The sequence below is a fragment of the Fringilla coelebs genome (genome assembly GCF_963513975.1).
Source record: "Fringilla coelebs genome assembly, chromosome: 17".
NCBI classification, from domain to species: Eukaryota; Metazoa; Chordata; class Aves; order Passeriformes; family Fringillidae; genus Fringilla; species Fringilla coelebs.
This window is the reverse complement of record NC_140043.1, coordinates 12097232-12120602: the sequence shown is the minus strand read 5'-3', so window position 1 is coordinate 12120602 and position 23371 is coordinate 12097232. Positions and strand designations below refer to the sequence as shown.

Here is a 23371-nt window from a genome sequence, read left to right as displayed (position 1 = left end):
GCAGCGCGGCGGCGGCGACTGCGGCGGCAGCGCGCGGGGGGCTGCGAGGGGCGGCCGCTGCTTCTCGCGAGAGTTCGGGGTACGTTCTCGCGAGAGCGGGAGCCTTGCCCACTGCGGGCGGGCTGGGAGACGTGAGGGATCCCTGAGGGGAGAGACCCCCGGATCATGGGGCCGGGAGGTGTGAGGGATCCCTGAGGGGAGAGACCCCCGGATCATCGGGCCGGAAGGTGTGAGGGATCCCTGAGGGGAGAGACCCCCGGATCATCGGCCCGGGAGGTGTGAGGGATCCCTGAGGGGAGAGACCCCCGGATCATGGGGCCGGGAGGTGTGAGGGATCCCTGAGGGGAGAGACCCCCGGATCATGGGGCCGGGAGGTGTGAGGGCTCCCTGAGGGGAGAGACCCCCGGATCATGGGGCCGGGAGGTGTGAGGGCTCCCTGAGGGGAGAGACCCCTGGATCATCGGGCCGGGAGATGTGAGAGACCCCCGGATCATGGGGCCGGGAGGTGTGAGGGATCCAGGGTCTCTGAGGGGAGAGAGACCCGGGGTCATCGAGTCCAGCCCCTGGCCCATCCCCACCTTGTCACCAACACAGAGCACCCAGTCCAGGCCTTCCTTGGATGTCTCCAGGAATGGAGACTCCAAACGTCCCCGGGCAGTTCCAATCCCTGACCACGCTTTCCATGAAGGAATTTCTCCTGCTGTCCAACCTGAACCTCCCCTGGCACACCTTGAGGCCGTTTCACCTTGTTGTGTCCCTTGTTCCCTGGGAGCAGAGGTGACCCTCACATGGCTGCAGTCAGTTTGTGTTAGTGATGAGCGATCCCATTGTCCCCAGCACTTTAAGGGGTGTGGACCCTGTGTAAAACCCCATTTGGGGTCCCTGGTTTGGCTGGGACACTTGAGTGGCTGCCCAGGGTGGAGCCACCATCCCCCCAGTGTTCAGGCCCTTGGCCCTAGGGTTTGGTGGATTCAGGGAGGTTGGATTGGATGGTCTTGGAGATCTTCTCCAGCATAACAATTCCATGATTCTGTGTGCATAAATAAACACTTCCCCTGTAGCTCTGCAGTTGTGCTCCAGCCTGTCCCTGGTTGAGGTGTGAGTTTCCTTGGCCCCTCTGTGGTTCCCAGCATGTCCCTGAGCAGCGCTGCCCGTGCCCAGAACCTTCTGTGTGCCGGGATCCGGCGGCTCCCGTTGATCCAGCAGCAGTCCAGAGGCTTCTCTTACAAAGCCGTGGTCTTTGAGGAGAGCGGGGTGCTGCTCCCAGCCCCTCACAGGACAGCCACAGGTGTGTATTGCCATTCCTGCTCCCACACAATCGCAATGTCCTGAGCTGGGAGGGACCCACAGGGATCATCATCCATTCCTGGCCCTGCACAGACACCCCAACAATCCTTACCCTGTCCCTGAGAGCAGTGTCCAAATTCTCCTGGAGCTATGGCAGCCTTGGGGCTGTGCCCATTCCCTGGGGAGCCTGGGGCGTGCCCAGTACCCTTTGGGGGAAGAACCTTTCCTGATATTTCTGCCTAAGTGAGCCCTGGCACAGCTCCAGTCATTCTCTTGGTCTGGTCACCAGAGCTCCTGTTGTTCCTGTGCTTGGAGGGAAGATAAATTTTGGGTGCCTCTTTCAGCTGGCTCTGGCTCTGGTGAGGCACCCAAGAACTTGTGATGGTGGGACCTGTTGTGCTATCAAAAGTCACAGAAGTAGCAGTGACCACCCTGCACCCCCCAGTAACAAAACTGTCCTGTAGTGCCACCATCTGATGCCACCCAAGGCTGGGGCAGTCCTCCAGCAGCTTTAGGAATTCCCCACACTGGAAACAGGGCTGAGGTGCTGCAGTTCCTGGAATGCCCAAACCCTTTGTCCTGTGCTGTGTCAATCACCCCAGTGCAGCACATCATTCTCACAGTGCTGGGCCCTGTGTGGACCTCAGAGGGACTCCCAGCTGATTCCCCAGTCTGCTGATGCCCTTTCCTGGCTTCCCTGCTGTTCTCCATGCAGACTGGGAGGCCCGGAGCTGCGTTCCAGCCGGCACCATCCAGCAAGCTGCACTGTCTGGAGGGGAGAACAGCCTCTCTCTGCAGTATTCCAGAGGGGAGCTGACAGCTGTGGAGTTCCTGCAGGAATTGGGACAGCAGTGCTTTGAGATTGTAAGCCAACTCCTCCCTACTCTCCTTGTGCTTCCTGACTGCATGGAAACAGGTCCAGTGAGGAAAGAGGAGCTTTATAAAGAAATTCTTTGGTTGAAGGGTCTGGATTTTCCATCTAGGAAGCACTGCTGTCAGAGCAGGGCAGATTTTCACCATTATCCTGGTGCCTGGGCAGGGCAGGCAGATGAATTTGCCTTAATTTCCTACTGGAATAAAGTCCATTTTAAACATCTCAGATTCAGGTGCAGATTCCTTTCCTGCCTGTTGAGCTGTCAGTGTCTCTCTAACCTGCCTTGATCCCATGGCAGGCACAGTCCCAGCGATTTCTCTTTCCCAAAATCAGCCCTTTATCTCTGCTGCAGAATTAGGAATGTGAGAACATTTGTTTATTTGGGCAAAGCAATTTAGCTGAGAGATTCCCTGCCTGCCTTCTGCTGCCAGAGGCAGCAGGACAGCAAGATAAGATGATCAGATAACCTACCCACCCAACCACTCTTATTTTCACCCCGTTTCTGGCCCATTATCACTCTTGGCGTTTCTCTGTTTCTCAGGCAAATGTCCGTGTTCCAGTGCACTCCTTTCTCTGGGATTTAATCCGAAAGGAGATGAGAAAACAGCTCCCCATAATGGCAGAAGCAGCTCAGTGTATCCGGGCAGAAGGGCTTAAGACAGCTCTGCTGAGCCACAGCTTGTGCCTAGGGGATGGAGAGAGACTCCTGCCCCTGGACCAGCAGCACTTTGATGTGGTGAGTCTGGATGGATCCCAAATGGGGCTCTGCTCCTCCACCTGTGAAAGCAGCAACCGAAATTCTTTAAGTGCAGGTAGCAGATGAGCAGCAGCACAGTTTGGTTGACATCAGTGGAACAGGCTGGGAAAACATTTCCTGACACAATTCCTTGTAGGCACTTGGAGAGGGGCTGAGTGACATTTGCAAATCCACTGCAAAGTGCCCACACAACCACGAGTCTCTGTGTAACAGGCACAGGGAGCGATGGAGACAGAGGACTTGGAAGCTGGAACACCAGACTAGAAATAAATGTTATTATTCAGTGCCCTGCCTGCTTTAAAAAAAACAAACAAACAAAAATAAGCTTTAACAGACTAAGGACTCTTCAAAGAGTTCAGGCACCCCCTGTGCTGCAAAAAAACACTAGCCCAACATGCTGACCTGTGTGAGATGAGGAGCAGATGCTCCTCTCCCAGCAGAGTCTCCTTTTGCAGCACACTTCACCTTTGCAGAGATGACACAGATTAGCAGATAACACATGAACCTCAAGGCTCCAATACCCCAGCCTCTCCAGTGTGTGCTGCTCCTGGAACAGGAGCAACAGCCCTGCACAGCAGTTAGTGGGGGAAAAATAACTGAATGTTGATTTCCATTAGTGTTGGCTTTATGTCCATCCAATGGATTCATTGCTGTTCCTGGAGTGTTACAGAGCAGGGCAATGGCTGCTTGGATTGTTCATGGTTGTGAGGGCAGTGGGAGTGAGGGAGTGGTCAGACACTGAGTCAATGCTTTTTTGATCCAGGTTTTAGGTGGATGGTTGTGATCAACACAGCTGCTGTGGAGGTGGCTTTGGGGTGGCTGGTGGCTGCAGTGGTCAGGATGCTGCTTTTCCAGAGCCTTTGGAAGGTGCTGCCATCCAAGGCTTCCTTGGACAGCACTGAACAACTGCTCTGGGACCAGTTTGGTCTCCCACACTGGGACATCTCATTGGATATCTTCCATCCAAGGACTGGCTGATCCTGTTTGGCTGATTTGAGCTGAGGAGCCACGGCCAAAGCATTTGGCACCCACACAGTCCCTGGAACCACGGCCTACCCAGCTCTGCATCCTTTATTTCTCATGTTGATTTGACCAGTCTCTTTCCCACCCTCCCACCTCCATTTCCAGCACTGCCCAGATGTTTGTGGTCACAGCAGGCTCATGCAGATTCCATCTGTTGTTGCTGTAGATGGTTGAATCACGTCAGGAAGGGGTGCCCAGGCCATATCCTGGGATCTACAAGCTGTGCTTGGAGCGCCTGGGTGTCCAGCCCCAGGAGTCCATCCTGCTGGACAGCAGCAGCCAGAACCTGAAGGTGGCAGCCCAGCTTGGCATGAAAACAGTGAAGGTACAAAGTGGCACTGCCAGGGTGGGATTTGGGGATGGATTTTGGGTCCAGAAGCTGTTTGGTTTAAACGGCTCAGGATTTCCAAGTGGCAGTGGCTGAGTCTTGCCAAGCCTTTTGTTCCAGCCTTGCTTGTCCCTGCAGGATGTGGTGGGGTTAAAGCATGGATCACTGGCAAAGTCTGCTCTGGGCTGTTTCATTCATGGCTCCAAACCCTGTGTAACCTCAGGGAAGTCTCTCCTCATTCCCGTTCCTCTGTTCCCTATTGGAGAAACAGCCCCATCCCTATGGTTGAGACAACCACAGCAGAAAATGAGCCCCAGTTAATGAATTCCCAGAAACTCTGAGGCCTCATGGATGAGTCAGCTGGGGATTGACAGGTTACCCCTGGGCTTTGGGGTCACTGAGCACAGGGGTTTTACTATGGGGACCACTGGGGAAAGGACAGGAGGGACTGGTGGGAAGAGTGACCTCCACTCCCTTGGACTGTACACAGGGAATTCCAGCTCTTATCCCAGCCCAAGCTCACGGTGCCTGTGCCACCATCACAGGTCTCTCCAGGACAGAGTAAAGGTGGGGAGCTCTGTGTTGGCAGGGAGTGACCCATGAATTCCCGTGTGTCAGTGGCTCAGTGCTGATGGACTCACAGATAAATGCATCCCAACCAGGCAGGGCTCTCTCTTTCCCAGGAAATTTTGTCTTCTAGCTGTCACCCAGTGCTACTCTCTCCCTCCTGGTTTCAGGTTGATGATCCAGCAGCAGCATTCAAAGAGCTGGAAACCCATCTGGGATTTCCTTTGCAAGGGTTTGTTCCTTATACTCGTTCAGTGAGACCAGGCATGGAAATCCCAAAGGATCGTCTGCAAAAGTACCTTGAGGATGTTCTTGGTGCCCACCCAACAGGTATTGCAGTGGGTTTGGCCCTTCCATCAGAAAACCTGGATATTCTGGAGCTATTGGCTTTTTCCTATGACATAGGGACTGATATATAATATTAAGGAAAGGTTCATAATCTCAAGCAAAGAGCACAGCCGTTCCAGTTTCAGTGATCCATCACTTTTCCTAGAATTAAGAAACAACATTTTAGGACTTCCTAAAAATATTGGGAGGGGTTGAGCACAAGTTGCAAAAGAGATGCCAGGAATATTCCTGTCCTGTGAGGGAGCTGTGAGCTACTGCCACGTTCCCCAGAGGTTTGGGACACAGAGTGAGATCTCAGCCCCAGGTGCAGGAAGGGGGTGGAAGGCCTGGAGAAGTGCTGACCTCTGCTCCCACCTCCCAGCCCCACTGGATTTAAGGCAGTTTGACCACGGAGAGTCCACCCGGAGCTATTTGGTGAAGTTTGGAGGTCGTTTGCTGGTGCTGAAGAAGGAGGAGGAGCCTCCCAATGGCCCCTCAGGCCCTTCTGTCCCGAGGGAATACAGGTGAGAGGGGTCCTGCTGCAGTTTGCTGTGCCAGAGGAGCAGCACACGTGGGGAGGATCATTTATGACCTCCCCTTGTTCTCCAGAGTGTGGGATAGGTCTGGGGGCTCTGGGCCATGGGAAGATGTGGGTGTGCTCCTTTCACCTCCCCCCAGCCACATGATTTTAGTATATTTAAAGGTGAGCACAGTGATATGGTGTGTCTGCCTCCAACACAGCAGTTCCAGGACTGATTCCTTGTGCCTCTCTCCCTCCCTGGCAGGGTCCTGAAGGCTCTGGCTGAGGCTGGTGTTCCTGTGCCCCCTGTGCTTGCTCTCTGTGAGGACAGAAGGTAATCCTGTCCCTCAGCTTTCATTCTGTGCTTTTGAACTGCAGCCAGATTCCCCCAAAGATGAAGAGAGAAGGAACCAGAGCTCACAAAGTGCTCTGATCTAATGAACATTTGTGCAGTGTGGGGCTGGAGGAGCCTCTAGAAGTTCAAAGAACATAATCACTTCTATTTGATTTGGTTTAGGTATGTCCCATTTTAGCAATTAATCCAAAAGCTCTCTTTGAAAAGCACTTATAAAGCAATATTGTAGGGCTTCCTGCTGACTCAGAGCGCTCAGGTTTGCAATTAAGAAAGAATTTTTCCAACTGCCAGACCTCAGACAGCAGTGACAGCAGCAAATCTGTGACAGGACAGCCCTCAGGCCTGCAGCCTGCTCAGATCTCTGCTGGCTGCAGGACTCTCTGTGTGCCCGCTGCTCCTGGTGTTTGTGAGCAGCCCCACAGCCCAGCTCACAGGCACTGCAGGGAGCAGGGGAGCAGCTGCTGCTGGAGCCTGGCTCCAGGCTCAGCCTGCTGGGGCTGGAGGGGCCAGGGCTGAGCACGCACAGGCAGCCTGAGCCGGGCTCCAGGGAGCGCCCAGCTGCTTCTGGGGCTGCTCTTCACCTGCCCGTGCAGGTGAGGCCTGGGGGCACATTCAAGGTGCAGGTGGAGGGTAGCAGCAGGATTGTCCTCAGCCCCACACATCCCAGTTTGCTTCCCCAGCGTCCTTGGCACTCCTTTCTTCCTGCTGGAGCACTGTGCTGGCCACATCCACCGCGCCGTGTCCCTGCCCGCGGTGCCGCCGCGCCGGCGCGGGGCCTGGTACGGGGCCATGGCAAACGTCCTGGCCAGGATCCACAGCCTGGACCTGGGAGCAGCCAAGCTGCAGGACCTCGGGGAGCACGGTGAGAGCAGCCTCTGGATCCTTTCTTCTCCTGGGTGTCAGCATTTCAAGGGATGGGCAGGATGGACCAAAGTGGGGGTAGGTGGGAAAGTGAGGATGAGCAGTCCAGAGTCTGAATCCCCAGGTGTGGTGGGAGGGTGGGAAGAGCTCTTCCAATCCAGGTTTCCTGTGAGTTCCCAAAGTTCTCCTACCTTCCAGAGCCATGTTTGTTGCCATCTCTCCCCACTGTGGGTACAGGACTAATTTCTTTGCTGCCATCTCTGACCAAACCTCCCCAAGCATCCCCTCCAGTCCCTCTGCAGAGACAGCTCAGCTTCCTGGAGCTGGTGGAGAAGTTACATTTTTGTCCAGGATTGAATTCCTTCCACCTGAATATTAAATCCAGTGCGCAGTTAAGAAAGTTGAGACCCCTGGAAATTGCAGTTAAAATCTTGGAGCTTAAATCAGGGATCTGGACTGAGATCTGCTTGGCTGTTTGACTATTTCTGTGTCCCTTTTGAAGTCTCTTTGTGCCTTTCCCTGGGAGCCTGTGTTCCTCTGTTCCAGGAAATTACATCCAGCAGCAGGTTGAGACCTGGACAAAGCAGTATCGAGCTGTGGAAACTCACGTGATCCCAGCAATGGAGAGGCTCATCCAGTGGCTGCCTCTGCATTTTCCTGAATCCCAGAAGACAACAGTGGTGCATGGTGATTTCAGGTACTGCCCTGGAGCACGTGCCAGGCAGGAAGCAAAAGTAAAATGACCCCCAAACCCCAAGAGGTGCTGATTGGGCTGAGGCAGCAGCTTCAGAGTAGCCCAAAACCTGGGTTTTGGGTCAGCATCCCCAGGGAATGATACTGAGATTCTTCAATCCAGCAGCTGCAAGTGCTGGTCTGACACTGGAGGTTTATCAGCTCTTCCTGCAATACTCAGGAATCAGCCCTGATCTGAGGCTTTGACTAACTTGGTTTCATTCTCCAAAGCCCAGTTTAGTCCATTATTAACCAGGGAGTTCAATATTGAGTAACCTCCATCCTCTGCTTGCAGAAATTAATGTTTCACTTTGTGCTGCCTTCCAAAGGACTCTGCAATTTTTGAAGAGAGTGAAGAGCACTGAAAGCACCTACTACTGCTGAGCACTGGGATTTTTCCCTCCTCTGGAGACTTTCCTGATCTCTTTTTCCCTCTGATACAGGATGGACCACCTGGTCTTTCATCCAGACAGGCCAGAAGTCCTTGCTGTGCTGGGCTGGAAGTTTGCCACTCTAGGAGATCCCCTGTGTGATCTGGCGAATAACTGTATGAGCTTCTTCCTGCCAGCCCACTTTGGTGCTCGCAGAGGTACAGAGGGGCACAGTCACCTTTGGCACAAGCAGAGGAACCAGAGCTCAGAACAGATCAGCTCCTGCCCAAGCAGCTCAGCTGGCAGTGGGGCTCAGTGCAGCTGGAAAGGGCTCTGGATTTGCATTATTTTCCCTCTCACCCCAGCTGGGAAGCTGGGCAACTCTTTTGGGTGGGAAAGTTGTGAAGCAGATCAGGACTGGTTTGTGCACTAAGTCATACACTTGTTATAAAGAAAAAGACAGGGTTAAATGGAGAGGTTCCATCATTTAGGAGAGATCTCTGTCAGCCACAGTTTCACCCTAACCAGGAGAACTGCCCCATGTGCATTTCGGGGCAGGGGCTGGTGCCAAACCCCAGAGTTCCATCCGGAGCCAGCACAGCAGCTGTGCAGGTCCTGGAGGGTGCATGTGTCTCCATGGAGGGGCCACAAGGCTCACACCATCCCATGGGAGCACTGAGCTGCTCTGGCAGCTCACTCCCTGGTACCTCTTCCCATCTTCCAGGCTTGAGGAAGTGTGACTTGGGGCACCTGGGGATTCCCACAGCAGAGGAGTATTCCCAGATGTACTGCGGCCACAGAGGAGTGGAGTGCCCAGAGAACTGGAATTTCTACCTGGCCTTTGCCTTTTTCCGCCTGGCTGTGATGCTGCAGGGACGTCACCGTGGCTCCCTGGCAGGTGAGGAGCCCACCAGGGCAGCTGTGCCCTGCACAGGGCACAGCCAGGGGCACAGAGCCGCCTCCCTGCTCCAGCACAGGCCTGTTCCTGCCTGCTGTTTGTGCTGTGGGGTCTTTCCTTTCATGGAAGAACTGACCAGAAGCCAAAGCTGGGAGCCCAGAGCTGTGTCCTACAGATGGAGCTCTCAGACCTTCCAGCTCAGCACCAGCCTTTGCCAAGGGACTCACAGGGAGTGGTGAGAGCTCTCGGTGCTGTTTGTCTGCACACATCAGGTGTGGCCTTGGAGCCTTTATCAGAATGAAATCTGATGTTATTTTCACATCCCTTAGAGAGGAGTTTCCCTGAGCCCTGCTGGGCTGGCCCAGAGGAGGGCAGGTGATGCTGTTTGGGATGTGACTACCTAACACAGGCTTTTCCAGACAAGTGTCCTGTTCTCTTGTCCCCAGGGAGGCCAGCTCCAGGTGACAGCAGCCCCAAGGACGCAGAGTTTGTGGCTGATCTGGCATGGGATTTTGCTGTTAAAGAAGGATTCCGTGTGTTTGAGAACCTCCCCCCCACAAAGCTGCTCGTGCGACATTCCAGCACCTGGGCCGGGCAAGGGCCTCTCCTGGGCAGGAGTTACAGCACCTGGGCACGGCCTGGGGCAGCCCCTGTGCCCAGAGCCCCCCTGGGCACTGCCCCCAGCAGCCTGGTGGGGATTTGCTGCAAGATGGAAAATATGGGCATCCAGAGGGGCTTTCTGAGTTCCCATTCCAGAGGGACTGCATGTCCTCTGCCAGAGCTGCAGGTGAGACATCTGTGCTGAAGCTGCTTTGCTGCACCTGCCCCAGGCTGGGTATTGTGGCCTCCAAGTGTCCTGGCTCTCCTGATCACGGCAGACATTTGGCACTCCTGGAGTCCAGTGGTTTGGAGGAAAAGGGCTGGGTTCATATGGCTGCAACAGAGTTCATATCCTGGGAAACAGTGATTTTGGGAGCTGGCACTCCCTTCCAAGAGGAGCAGATTAACCCAGCCCAGCTGTGCTTGCTCGCCCAGGTCCTGCCATCTGTGCTGATGGTGTGCCCAGAGCTTGGCTGGGCTTGAGCTTTTCAACACTTGCCAGTCCAGGAAGAAATGGCTGTTCCTCCTCCTGTCTCCCTCTGGGAAAGGCTGAGTTAATTCCCTGCTCTCTCTCCCTCTGGTGCTCCCTTGGGAGCTCCCTCAGATGGGGCAGGGAGCTGCTTGCACCTCCCCAGCTTCCATTCACAGTGTGAGTGGAAGCAAACAGCCTCACCCTTGGGCTGCTACCAAGATTATATTCCTAATTATTCTAGTGACATTATCAAATTCTAGTGGGTTACTTAACCTCCTTTCAGCTGCCAAAAAAATATCCAGGTGCCCTTCCAAAGTGTTTCCTTGTGCTGTGGCAGAAACCAGCAAATGCCAGTGTGTCAGGGCACTTGGCAGCTGACCCGCTGAGAAGGTGGAAAGGGCAGGGAAGCAGCAGCTGTGGGGAATATGGAGGTGCTGAGATGAGCAGATCTCCTTGCCCTTCCTCGAAACACTCATCTTTGCCAAGTCTCCAAACATCAGGATTGCCACACTCTCTCTACTCCATGCCTTGGGCTTGTGGAGATGCTGCTCCTGGTGTGTGACACCACAGAGCCCCCTCATCCCTGTCACCTCCACATCCATCCCGGTGCTCTCTCCCTTGGCATCATCCCTGCACTGTCAGCCTTTGCTGTGGAAGTGTGTTGTGAAAGCCAGGGGAGGAGTTTTGCTGCCTGCAACAGCAAGATAATGCAGAGAACTGTTACACAGCCAAATGTTCCCAGCCTGGAACTGCCTCAGTGCTCCAGAGCTGGGCACAGCCAAGGGCAAGGGCAAGGCTGCCCCTGCCAGCTGGCAGTGCCAGGGGAGGTTCATCCCTGGGAGCTTGGCAGCCAGGTGCCCTTGGCTGAGGCATTCCTGGCTGAGCAGGGCAGGATCTCAATTGATCCTGCCTCATCCCACAGCAGGAGCCAGCAGACTCCACACACTGATCCCAAAGGCTGCCTCTGCCCCCAGCTCTCGTGGAGATCCTCTCCAGAGGAGCAGAGGGAAGCTCATTTTCTCCTTCAGAGCCATGGCTGCCCATCAGAGGGGCAGCACCCGGGGCACCAGAGCTCTCATGGGTCCCATCCTCTTCCCCCAGGCACAGAGTGCCAGGACCAAGGCAGTGGCACTGATGGCTGCACAGGGCACCAAGGTGAGCAGATTCCTCAGGCTCGAGCCTTCCCTGACCCACAAAGAGCAACCCTGGGACCCCCACTGCAGTGTGGGGCCTGTGAGCATGAGGGCTGATTTCTCCTGTGTGCTGTGGGGTCCCCAGTGAGGCTCTGGGACACTGCTGCCTGGTCCTGCAGCCCTCTGTGTGCCCACATGGGCTCTGCTCTCACTGTCCCACAGGTCCCTGGAGCAAAACATCTCCACAGTGCAGATCCCAGCCCAGCACTTCCCTTGGACCTGAGCTCCACGTCTGGCTGAGGGTCCCCAGGGGTTCACAGGACAGGACACTCCAAACCAGAGCTGAGCCAGGAGCTGCAGCACTGGGAACCTCAGATGGGGACCCAAACCAGCCGCTCTGGCATGGGTGAGGCCGTGCTGAGGGCAGCCTGTGAGCTCAGTTCCAGTGGTGGTTGGTGTTATCTGTGCTCAGGGCTTTTATTGCCTGCCTCAATAAGGGGCCAAGTCCACCCTTGGATCACGAGGCTGCAGGAGTCAGAACTGCAGCAGGGAGAGTTGGTTGGGAGTGACCTGGCTGGGGGCGCACGACTCGGTTTTGGGAATAAAGAGAATGGACCAGCATGTCTCTTGTCCTTCAGCACAACCTCCAGCAACTTGCAGATGCTGGAATAACCTTTGATAGTGGAAGGAACTGAATCCAGTCCTCGAGGTCTCTGGATTCAGGGGAGACTCCAGAGCTGAGGCAGTGCCTGCCCTGTGGAGCTGGGAGAAACTGGGAGGACTCCATGGTGCCATGAGTGTGGTGGGGTCTCTTTGGGGACCATGGAGGTGCAGACTGGATCAGTGGGAGCTTTCAGTGCTTTACAGAGCTAGGGGAGAACTGTGGGAACAACTTTATGAGCACGAGCAATTTATATGTTGTATTAATTAATTATTAAAGTAATGGGTAAGGTTTTTTGGGTTCTCCTGCTCCTCCAGCATGGGTGCAGCCTCACAGCCCATCTGCCCAGGGTGGCCACTACCTGCCGGTCCTCAGGGGCGCAAGGGATCCTGCAGAGAGCCCTGGGAGGCCGTGCTGGCTCTCAGCACAAGGACCAAGAGGCTGTAGGGAAGCCGGTAACCTGAGCCTTGGGTTCTCCCAAGCTGCAGGGTGAAATTCCACCTCAACCTCGGGCATTTGGCTCTGCTGTGGAAGGGGGAGGGAGCGGAGCCTGCGTGTGCCCAGCCCAGATATTTGGGATGGTTTCCCAGCAGGCACCTGACTCCTGCACCTCCCACCTCCTTCAGGCAGGCTCAGGGGGCCGAGAGCCGCGTCTGCCCTGGGGGGTTTAACCCTGCTGGATCTGCCCTCAAGCCCGGGGGAGGGACGGGGCTGCTCGAGAGAGCCAAAGGCTTTATTTGACACATACTAGTGCTCAATGTCCTGGATGTCCATGCCGGGATCAGGCACAGACAGGGAGCGCATGAGGGCTTAGCCCCGAGCCGGAGCTCAGTTCTGTGACGTGCCCTGGGGACACCTTGAGCCGCTCCCAGTGGGAGACACGGGCACATCTCTGCAGGGAGAACAGCTCTGGCATCTCCCACGGGCGGTTTAACACCAGCAGGGCTGTGACAGGAGGCAGAACACGTCGGAGCAAGAGGTCCTTGCGAGTGCCGCTTTCTAAAGGGCTGCCCAGGAGCCACTGCCCGGGAATCCACCGCCCTGCCAGGGACACGGGCGGACAGGATGAGGGGACTGAGTCCCAGCACAAGAGGATTTCTGTCCAGCTGATCCGGGAAACGCACGGCCTAATCCGTGTCCTGCTGGATAACCTGGGGCAGGCGCTCTGCCCTCCCTGCGCTGGGCTGTTCCTCCCTGCACAACTGGGCTGATACTCCCCTGAATAGGAGAGAGAGAAATGCCTGGGAAGTGCAAATGCTGGAACCTCCAGCAAGACTTTCAGCAACTTGGGATGTCCGGTACAGCGGGTGAAACTATTCCTGAACTCACATATTCTACAATTTTTCTGTCCCCTTTAATAAACCAGAGCCATCCCTGTCACCCTTCACAGAGTCTCTTATACAGGGTAATACCTCAGGTCTTTTTTTTTTTTTTTTTCAGAGGTTGAAAACCTCTCTGTATTATTGGTCTGTGGCTTCCTTAGTGATGATAACCCAAGCACACGTCTGTTCCGTGCACTTGGATACGCCAAAGTTGCACAAGGCATCTAAAACAAACTAGAAAAAAAGGCCTTTAGCCATTGTTGGAAGCGATTTCACAAAGCCTCTCATTTGCATTCACCCAGAAACTCCCTGTTGTGAAAGCACTTCCCTGGCTTTGTTCCACTGCCCCTACACACGGGAGGGTTTTTTTGGCTGCCTGGGTGGACGGTAATGGTGGCACATCCGTGGAACCAGGAGTCCAGGTCTCCAAATTCTCCCTTATCACCTTCCTACAGAAGTATCCAGCTCAGCGGCAATGTTTTGGGTTTTTTTCCCTTCTTTCCTAGTTGCTGCCTGCAGCTAGGCACAAAGTTCCCTGGGCATGGGCCGGGACACAGCAGAGACGGGACAGGGACCAGGACAGGACAGTGCTGGACTCGGATGAGGCACCCCCTGTGCACCAAACCAAGCCTGATTTGAAGCGAAGGGAGCTGAACCGACCCGAACGGTGCTGAGCTGTGCCGAGCCCCGCCGAGCTGATCCGAACGGCACCGTGCTGAGCCCAGCTGAGCTGAGCCGAGCCAAGCTGTGCGGCTCGAACCGAGCTGGATGGAGCCTTTTCCATGCGAACCAAGGACGCCAAGCTGGTTCTGCTTAAGTGTCGCGGAGCCGTGCCCAAGCGAGCCGAGGTGGGCGGTGCCGAGCGGTGCCGGGGCGGGCGGAGCGGGGCGGGCGGAGCGGGGCTGTCCCGGCTTGCGGGGCCCGGCCCGGCCCAGCTGAGCTCAGCATGCTGCGGGCGGTGGTGCGCGGCTCCCGGCTCTGCCCGGCCCTGCTCCGGGCTCCCTTCTCGGCCGCCGCCGCCTCCCCCATCCCGGCGCCCAACCCGCGCCCCGACATCGCCTATAGCAAGGTAGGGCCGCGCTGGGAGCCCGGGGCACCGGGCTGGGCCGGGGGTTCGGGGCTTCCGTGTCCGCCGATCGAGCTCCGTGCGGGGCTGGGCCAGCCCGGGGTGGCGCTGAGCCCGGAGCAGCCGGGATTTGGGCCCAAAGCTTTGGAAAAGAGGAGCCCTGGGTGCAACCGCAGGTGCGGGCACAGGGCGTGTGTCCCATCGCCCCCGGGCTCTGCCCCCTTCCCCTCGCTGGGCTCAGCAATCCCGCATCGGTGCGAACATAAGGAGAAGGCTCTGGGGAAGGGCACGGGAGGGAGGGGAGGGCGCCTGGCCGGTTATCTGCAGAGACTGGACCCTTGCTCCAGGAAAATCCTGTGCGATCACCTGTGCGAGGTGCCGCTGGAAGGCAGCGTTCCAAGGCACCCAGGCACTCCTTCCCCGGTGGCTGTGCCCAGGCTCTGGGTGTTCTGCAACTTCTTGGCGAGCACCACGATCTTTGCACTCCCGTTCTCTTGCCACAGACCTGAAAAAAAAAATTACCCTTAGAAAGAAAGAAAGAGTTGGTAAAAAGCTGCTGTTAGCACCTGGTTCTGGTGTATGGGAAGCCTAAAGTTGGTTAATCTGGGAAAGAACAGAACAATTTAGATTGGAAAAGACCCTTAAGACTCGTAAGACCATAAGAAATGCTGTAAAAGTTCTGGTGCACTGGACAAAATCAGCTCACTGTAGTGTCCATGCCTAAAGCATTTTCCCACTCTTCAGTCTCCTGAGTTTCCCAGTGTCCCTGCACAGCTCCAGCCAGGCTCCCAGCTTTTGCAAGGACCTACCAAGATGAGAACCTCTTCCAACTCACATGCTGTTTGCTGAGCTGTGAATTCTTTTATTCACTCGAGGCTGTGTTGTGTGCTTTTAGGCTAAAGTATCTCCTTCATACTGCTGCAGGTTTGGAGCCCACACAAGTCAAGTTAAGCCCTTTTAATTAACCAGGCTCCTCAGATGCCATCAAAGAAGCAAAGCTCCCCCTGATTTCCCTGGGATCTGGCTCGAAGGCTCACCCTGCTTGGCTTTTTCCTTGCAGATTTTCATAAATAACGAATGGCACGATGCAGTCAGCAAGAAAACCTTCCCCACCATCAACCCAGCCACGGGAGAAGTGATCTGCCAGGTGGCTGAGGGCGATAAGGTAAATGCTCTTGGGGTGAGATGGGTTTGTTCTCCATAGGAGCAGGTCCAGAGGGGTTGCAGAGGAAGGCATCACCCCATGTCCCACCTGGCAGCTCTGTGTTTGCCGCAGTGTCTGATCTGTGCAAACACCACATCAAGTGCTGCTTGTGTCCTTCCTTGACTACTGCTTGTAAAAAAGAGAAACGGTGGGGAATAAAGTCGTGTAATCATCGCCTGCCTTATGCAAGGCCCTCCTGGGAGCCTGTGGCAGAGCTGAGGTGGTGTTTCCCAGCAATTTGGGGTTTTTCCTACAGTCTGGAAACCTGTGTGTGTTCCCCAGGGGAGGAGTGAGTGAGGAAACCCTTTGTTGTTTGCTTCTCTGTGGCAGTCTGGCTTGTCCTGGCGAGACCATTGCAGCAAGCCAGGACAGAGAACCGAGTAGGAACCAGCATATGCCCTGTCAGGACAAAATCATGGAGCAGAGACAGCTGATCAAGGAAAAAACTCCAAGACTGGATTGTGAAAAAGTGCCCAAAGTAGACGTCCAGAGCTTTTCCCATGCCTCATTCTAGGATGCAAATACGAACCCAGCAGGTGGCATTGCAGAAATAACCTGATGATATTTGCACTCTGTGTAGCTGAAATAACAGAGGGTGAGCACAGGCAGAGGCTGTGGCTGCACAGCTGTTGGACCCATCTGCTCCTCTGCCATTGCTGCTGCTTCCCCCTCATGGATGCAGCCTGGGTGGGAAAGCTGTGTCCTCACAGTGTGTGCCGAGCTTGATGCTCGTGGGGAAAGGGCCCAGGGTGTGCTCCCCTGCCCTGGGACTGAGGAGTGCCTTGCAGCAGGGCAGCTGCCAAGGCTGCAGGTTCTTCCCCCAGGAGCCTGGCAGGAGCAGCCTCTTGTGCTGCCTGGCTGCAGGCTGTTTTCTCCTGCAGAGCAAGGAGAGCTTTTGTTGTTAGCAGAGAGGGAGGGGGAGCTGGTTACTCCTTCCTCACCCTTTGCCTGGGCTCCCCCGCAGGCAGATGTGGACAAGGCAGTGAAGGCAGCCAAGGCAGCGTTCCAGCTGGGCTCTCCCTGGAGGAGGATGGATGCATCTCACCGCGGGAAGCTGCTGAACCGTCTGGCTGACCTGATCGAGAGGGACCGCGCCTACCTGGCCGTGAGTGCGGGCTGGGATCTGGGGGGGGCTGGCCTCACCCCCAGCTCACACCTGGGACACATTCACAGAGGGTTGGAGGCACTTTTGGGGAGCTGGGAGCAAAAGGCCAACAGGACAGGACAGGCTGCAAACTGAGAACTGACTCAGGGCTGCACACGTGACTCCCCCGGCTCCTCAGGAAACTCTGCTGTCTTTGCAGGCCCTGGAAACCCTGGATAATGGCAAACCCTACGCCATCTCCTACCTGGTGGATTTGGACATGGTGGTCAAATGTCTCAGGTGGGTTTGGAGGCCACAGCCACAGCTGGCCCATGGTACTGAGTCTCTGCAGGTTCAGCTGCCTCCAAATTCAGGGGCTGTGGGATCTGGGTCTGACTGATGGTTTCATATCAGACACTTTGGGTTTACTTTTGGCTGTAATTCCTCTGACTTGCCCAAATCACACAAGTGGTGGTGATCTGTTAGCATAGAAAATGCAGTGGGAGACACAAATATTTCTATTTACTGTCCATTCTTTCAATCACCTGTTTGGGACATACCTGCACTGAGTTGTGTCCGAAGTGACTGAAACAGAGGAAGCCTCTTTTATTTTCTGTTGGCAGCAGACTTGTTATGTTAATTCCAGTGACCCAACTGTTATTGTTTCCAGATACTTTGCAGGCTGGTCAGATAAATTCCATGGCAAAACCATCCCGTTAGATGGAGACTTCTTCTGCTACACAAGACACGAGCCCGTGGGAGTCTGTGGGCAAATCATCCCTGTGAGTAAAGGGTAGCAGCAGTTCCTGCAGGGCTGCAAGAATTCAGTGTTGCACTCTAAGTTCCCCTCTGTTGGCAACCACTGCTTCCTCCCAGGGGCAAACAAAGCTGGGCTTGCACCAGCTGGGAGGGCTCTTACCTCACCCTGGCACTGCAGAACTGCCTGTTGATTTCATGGCCTCTGAGTGAGGTTTGCTTTGTATCTGCTGATTAAAATAAAGGGGGGGTTTAAGCCCATTTATAGGAATTACCTGACTCAGAACCACAATTAAGTTTAAACTCCTGCCTAGAATTAATCCTGAAATTTTGTGTGATGAGGAAAAATCCAAGACTCTTTCCTAATTCCTGATTTGAGTGGAGCTCACTGGTTCATTACTGACTAATCAGAAACTTTCAAGCTCACGCCAGCAAATTCCTCTTTGTTTTTCAGTGGAACTTCCCACTGTTGATGCAAGCATGGAAACTGGGGCCTGCCCTGGCCACTGGGAACGTGGTTGTGATGAAAGTGGCAGAGCAAACCCCCCTGAGTGCTCTCTACGTGGCCAGTCTGATCAAAGAGGTGAGGATGAGGCCAGGATTCCATCACTGCTGGAGACAGGAGCAGGGAAGGGCTGTCTGCAGGGAGGCTGGGTTGATTTATAAAAAAAAACTCTCTTGTTCATATATTGTTCATATCCATCTGCATGTGCAGATGATGTAAGTCTTGATTAGGGAAGGATTCTTTGAGGTTTGATTAGATAATGAACTTTAGGGTGATCAGAAAGTGAACATATATCTGTATTTCTGTGTGTATTTACACCCTCAAATTGTGCTTGGGATGTGGGGCGGGAAGAGGAATTGTCCTGGTTATTGCAAACAGCATTGAAATAAAGCCCTGGGAAATGAAAGGAGAAATCAAAGGAGTAAAGGCTGCTGCTGGTGGGAGATCTCCTGAGGGTCACAAACACAGGAGGGGAGGAAAGCCTTGGTTTGTAAAAGGAATAATGTTGCTGTGTCCTGCTGGCGTTGCCAGGCTGGATTCCCCCCGGGCGTGGTGAACATCATCCCTGGCTACGGGCCCACGGCAGGAGCTGCCATCTCCTCCCACATGGACATTGACAAAGTGGCCTTCACTGGCTCCACGGAGGTAAGGGAGCACCCTCAGCCCTGGGACCACACAGTATCTCAGGGCTGGTAAAATACTGGAGGTGCTTTGCCTTCCACACATCATTCAAAGCTGATTCTAGGGTGTGAGATGTATATTTGCATTACGTCAGACTCTTTTGTTCTGATTTGATTCTTTAGAATTATTTCCTATTGTGTCCCCTGAGCTGCTCCTTGTTGGAGGTGAAACTCTGGGCAGACTGAAAGCCCTGACAATGAGGATTAACATTAAATGCTGACTGAGATGTAAACCCAGAGCCCTCTTGCTGATGTGGGAGTTAATTCCAACACCTGCTCTGCTCACCCTGCAGGTTGGACACCTGATCCAAAAGGCAGCAGCAGAGAGTAACCTCAAGAGGGTGACCCTGGAGCTTGGAGGGAAGAGCCCAAATATCATCTTGTCTGATGCAGACAGTGAGTAGCTGCTGGGCAATGCTTGATCTGTGCCTTTTACCTTGGCTTCTTCCAAGCAGAGCTGGAGGGGAAAGGAAAAGGAAGGAAAGTTCTCCTGTGTGAGGCTCTAACAATGACAACACCACTCTGCTGTGCCTCCTGCTGCAGCTGCTGCATTTGTGTGTCAGCACTCTCCACTCCCACTTCTTTTCCCAGTGCTGGGTAGCTCAACTATCAAAAAAAAAAAAATCTTCCTCCAGTCCTTGCCCCAGTTTTGTTTTCATTTCTCTTGGAGCACCCCACTGTTTTCTCCTCCTATGAAGTCCTGCTTCCCTCATCCCTTGCACATAAACCCATTTTTGGCCTCGATGAGCCAACACTTGCTTTTATATGGCAGTTAAGTCAGGAAGAAAATTTGTCCTTAACACCTGATAATTTCCAATGAGAACTGTAACCTGCCTCAGGTTAGATATTTTTTTCTGGTCTGGGGTGCTTTAATAAAGAATGAAGTCTGCAACCCCTGTCCTACCAACCCATGGCAAATGCTGTCAACTGGAAGGACTTTGTATCCCCAGCAGTTTCTGTGATAATTGTTCTAAAAATGTCACAGGTCTGCTTGGGTTTGTTTGCTTATTTGTTTTCTCTCCCTCTTCCCAGTGGACTGGGCTGTGGATCAAGCCCACTTTGCCCTGTTCTTCAACCAAGGGCAGTGCTGCTGTGCTGGCTCCAGGACCTACGTGCAGGAGGACATTTACAACGAGTTTGTGGAGAGGAGTGTGGAGAAGGCCAAGGCCAGGGTGGTTGGAAACCCCTTTGACTTCAAAACCGAGCAGGGGCCTCAGGTGGGAGCAGGAAAAGCCCTGAGCTGTTGCCTCATGAAATTGTCCCAATCTTGAGTCATTGTGTAGATTAGAGTGGGAGTACCCTTGGCTCTGTTGATCAACCCAATTTGCACTGAGCCCATTATCACTGGTGCAGGAGGGAGGAGTTAATGAACCAGTGGGACAATTCCAAAACTTGATGCTGGCATTTAAAAACGACCATTTCCCTTTGGAGGTTGCTTGGCAGCCTGCTGCAATGAGGCACTGCTGGGGCACAGCAGCTGTTTGTCCCTTCCTGGCTCTTAGGTGGATGAGGAGCAGTTCAAGAAGATCCTGGGCTACATCAGCACGGGGAAGAGGGAGGGAGCCAAGCTGCTGTGTGGCGGCAACCCCGCTGCAGACAGGGGCTACTTCATCCAGCCCACCGTCTTTGGGGACGTGCAGGACAACATGACCATTGCCAGGGAGGAGGTGAGTGCTGCAGCACCTCGGTGCAGATGTGAGTAAAAGTGTTCTGTTAATATCTGTTAAAACTAGGTGGAGCAGTGGGTTTGAATTTTTTTATAACTTATTTCTTTTAGGGGGATATCTTTTGTTAATGAGCTGTTGAGGTTTATTGCATGATTGGTAAAATGACATTATTTTATTGTGAGAGGTTTTGATTAGGGGGAGGAACTAAGCGTTCTTACTTAATTATATTTTAAATCTCAAATTATAGCTATAAACAGCTTTTTTTTTTAAGCTGAGAAGCCTCAGAGAAAAAGGGAAACAATATTATCTCATTCCCTTCTCCTGTGTTTTGCTGCTTTGGAGTGAGGTTTGGAGATGGTTTCGTGTGAATTGTTTTTACTCATTGGCCAATCAGGGGGCAAGCTGTGTCAGACTCTTGAGGAGAGAGTCACGAGTTTTTCATTAGCATCGTTTAGCCTTCTGTGTGTATCCTTTCTGAATTCCTTAGTATAGTTCAGTATAGCATGATATATTATATTTTACATATTATACATGATTATATATTATACAATATATATTATATAATATATAATATAATGTAATATATTATGTAAATATAATGTAATAGAAAATAAAACATAAAGTATAATAAAATATATAATAATATAACATAATATATAATGTATAATATAGAATATAATATAATGTATAATATGATGAAGATAGAGAAGAGAAGATAGAGAAGACCTAGAAGGAAGACATAGAATGGAAGGGAAGGGAAGACATAGAATGGAAGGGAAGGGAAGACATAGAATGGAAGGGAAGGGAAGATAAAGAAGGGAAGGAAGGGAAGGAATGGAAGGGAATGGAAGGGAAGATATAGAATGGAAGATATAATACATAATATATAAAATAATAGCCTTCCAAGAGCATGTTGTGAGAGTGCTCTCTGCTGGCCTTGGCGGGGGCTCAGGCAGTGCCAGCGCTGTTCCTGTCCCCACTCTCTCGGGGCTCTTGCAGATCTTCGGGCCGGTGATGCAGATCCTCAAGTTCCGAACCATCGAGGAGGTGATCGAGAGAGCCAACGACTCCAAGTACGGCCTGGCGGCCGCCGTGTTCACCAGGGACCTGGACAAGGCCAACTTCGTGTCCCAGAGCCTGCGGGCCGGCACGGTCTGGTGAGCCTGGCACCCCCTGGCACCCCCTGGCACCCCTGGGCCTTGCTTTGGGATCAGCTTGACTTGGGCTGGGCTCAGGGTCACGGCAGAACTTCAGGCGTAACGGGAACTCGGTGACGTTGGGTGTGTTTTTTAGAGGTATTTTGTTTTTATAGGTATTTATAGATATTTATTTTTGTAGATATTTATAGGCATTTATGTTTATGGCTATTTAACAGCCATTTAGTAGACATTTATTTTTTATAGCTATTCAACAGCATTTTTCTTAGATTTTTCTTAGATTTTTCTTAGATTTTTCTTAGATTTTTCTTAGGTTTTTCTTAGGTTTTTCTTAGGTTTTTCTTAGGTTTTTCTTAGGTTTTTCTTAGGTTTTTCTTAGGTTTTTCTTAGATTTTTCTTAGATTTTTCTTAGATTTTTCTTAGATTTTTCTTAGATTTTTAGCAGATTTTTAGCAGATTTTTAGCAGATTTTTAGCAGATTTTTAGCAGATTTTTAGCAGATTTTTAGCAGATTTTTAGCAGATTTTTAGCAGATTTTTAGCAGATTTTTGACTAGCTATTTGACTAGCTATTTGACTAGCTATTTGACTAGCTATTTGACTAGCTATTTGACTAGCTATTTGACTAGCTATTTGATAGATTTTTGAATAGATTTTAAAAAAATATTTATTTATTTATTTATTTAGGCTGGAGCATCTCTCCTGTGAGAGCAGCTCTCTGGGGGTGCTCACCTGGAGAAGGCTCCAAGGAGACCTTAAAGCCCCTTCCAGAGCCTAAAGGAGGAGCTCCAGGAGAGCTGGAGAGGGACTTGGGGACAGGGGATGGAAGGACAGGACAGAGGGCAGGGATGGGTGGGATACTGGGAAGGAATTCCTGGCTGCAAGGAGCCACAGCTGAGGGTGGGGACACTGGCCCTGGACCGTGGCAGCTGTGGGTGGATCCTGTGCCCTGCTCCATCCCAGAGCCAGGAGTCCCACCCAGCTGAGCTCCTCCCTGAGCTGTTCCCCCTTTCCCTGCCAGGATCAACTGCTACGACGTGTTCGGTGCCCAGGCTCCCTTTGGGGGCTACAAAGCCTCTGGCAACGGGAGGGAGCTGGGGGAATACGGCCTGGAGGCCTATGTGGAGGTGAAAAATGTGAGTATTGCTGCAGCCAGCGCCTCCCCAGCCTCTGCTGCAGCTCCAGAGTGGCTCCGTGTGTGCCCCCAACCAACCTCGAGCTGCCTCCCCTCCCTGAGCTTTCCCAATCTCCAAACCTGCTCCTGACTGGGATACACTGGTTTTCTTCCTTCCTCTCACCATTCCAGTGAATACCCCTGAAAAGAAAAAAAAAACAACTTGTAACTTGCCTTTTTTTTTTTAATCCCTAGGTGACAATCAAAATTCCACAGAAAAACTCCTAAAGGACGGCAACCTTCGCCACAAATTTGAAAACAATTATACTCAGCTTCATGAGGACAGCTCAAGACAGAAAGTTTAGTATGCAAAAATATGTAACTCTGCATAAAGAGGTGTTTTTTAGGTGTTTAAAGGAGCTTTTGTTAAAAAAAGAAACAAACGTACTTTGCTTTATATTTTTAAAAAAACAAATACAGCTGGCTGAGCACTACCAAGGTGGGATGGTTATTTTGGGAATGTGTTATGTGGGTGCAATCACCCACAGGAGCGGGGTGTGATCTTTACATCTCTAGCTGATAAATAAGCTTCTTTTCCCAAGAAATCATTTAAATGCTTGTTTAGTCTAGAAGGATTTATAGAATAAAAAATAACAATGATATGTTGGCTTAGAGAACTAGGTCTATAACCCTTGGCCTGTGGACTATGTTTATTTTCTGTGAGGAAAGTAACTGCGTTGGATGTTTACCTGGGCCAGGGAGCAGCGTGAAATCTGAGGAAAAAGTGTTTTTTTTTTTTTTTTTTTTTTTTTGTTCCGTCCTGCTGGTTGTAGCCACTCCAAATAAACATTTCTTGTCTCAGTGCAGTCAACCCTACTTTTGTTGGAGGTTTGTGCCCGTGAGCCCAAGCACACACAAATTCCCCGTTATTTTTAAGGGTTTGCTCTGACTTTCTGCCCTGCCCACTGAGCTTGATGTTACGGGGACACCCCAGCTGCTACGCGGCTGGAGGACCGAGGAGGGGGGGTTCTGTCCCTGAGTGAGGCGGTGT

General features: G+C 52.7%; 2 protein-coding genes across 3 annotated transcripts; both read left to right on the top strand.

Moving 5' to 3' along the window:
• The first annotated feature begins 13 nt into the window (after positions 1 to 13).
• On the top strand, positions 14 to 11710 carry ACAD10 (acyl-CoA dehydrogenase family member 10). Of its 2 annotated transcripts, none has more exons than XM_084217326.1 (15): positions 14 to 79; positions 1062 to 1288; positions 2003 to 2151; positions 2703 to 2897; positions 4108 to 4266; positions 5007 to 5166; positions 5546 to 5687; positions 5949 to 6017; positions 6719 to 6900; positions 7446 to 7596; positions 8075 to 8220; positions 8727 to 8900; positions 9347 to 9687; positions 11001 to 11127; positions 11328 to 11710. In XM_084217326.1, exons 2-15 carry the CDS (start codon positions 1132 to 1134, stop codon positions 11513 to 11515), a joined length of 2340 nt encoding a protein of 779 aa, XP_084073452.1. In that variant the 5' UTR covers positions 14 to 79; positions 1062 to 1131; the 3' UTR covers positions 11516 to 11710. The 2 variants fall into 2 exon arrangements, with proteins under 2 accessions (XP_084073452.1, XP_084073453.1); XM_084217327.1 differs by having other exon boundaries at positions 11074 to 11127; positions 11328 to 11517.
• Positions 11711 to 13976: 2266 nt separating this feature from the next.
• Positions 13977 to 23191, top strand: ALDH2 (aldehyde dehydrogenase 2 family member). The gene is made up of 13 exons (XM_084217024.1): positions 13977 to 14157; positions 15215 to 15319; positions 16323 to 16463; positions 16663 to 16742; positions 17113 to 17224; positions 17653 to 17781; positions 18235 to 18348; positions 18677 to 18779; positions 19416 to 19600; positions 19886 to 20050; positions 21050 to 21207; positions 22228 to 22342; positions 22576 to 23191. Exons 1-13 carry the CDS (start codon positions 14035 to 14037, stop codon positions 22606 to 22608), a joined length of 1563 nt encoding a protein of 520 aa, XP_084073150.1. The 5' UTR covers positions 13977 to 14034; the 3' UTR covers positions 22609 to 23191.
• Positions 23192 to 23371: the final 180 nt, after the last annotated feature.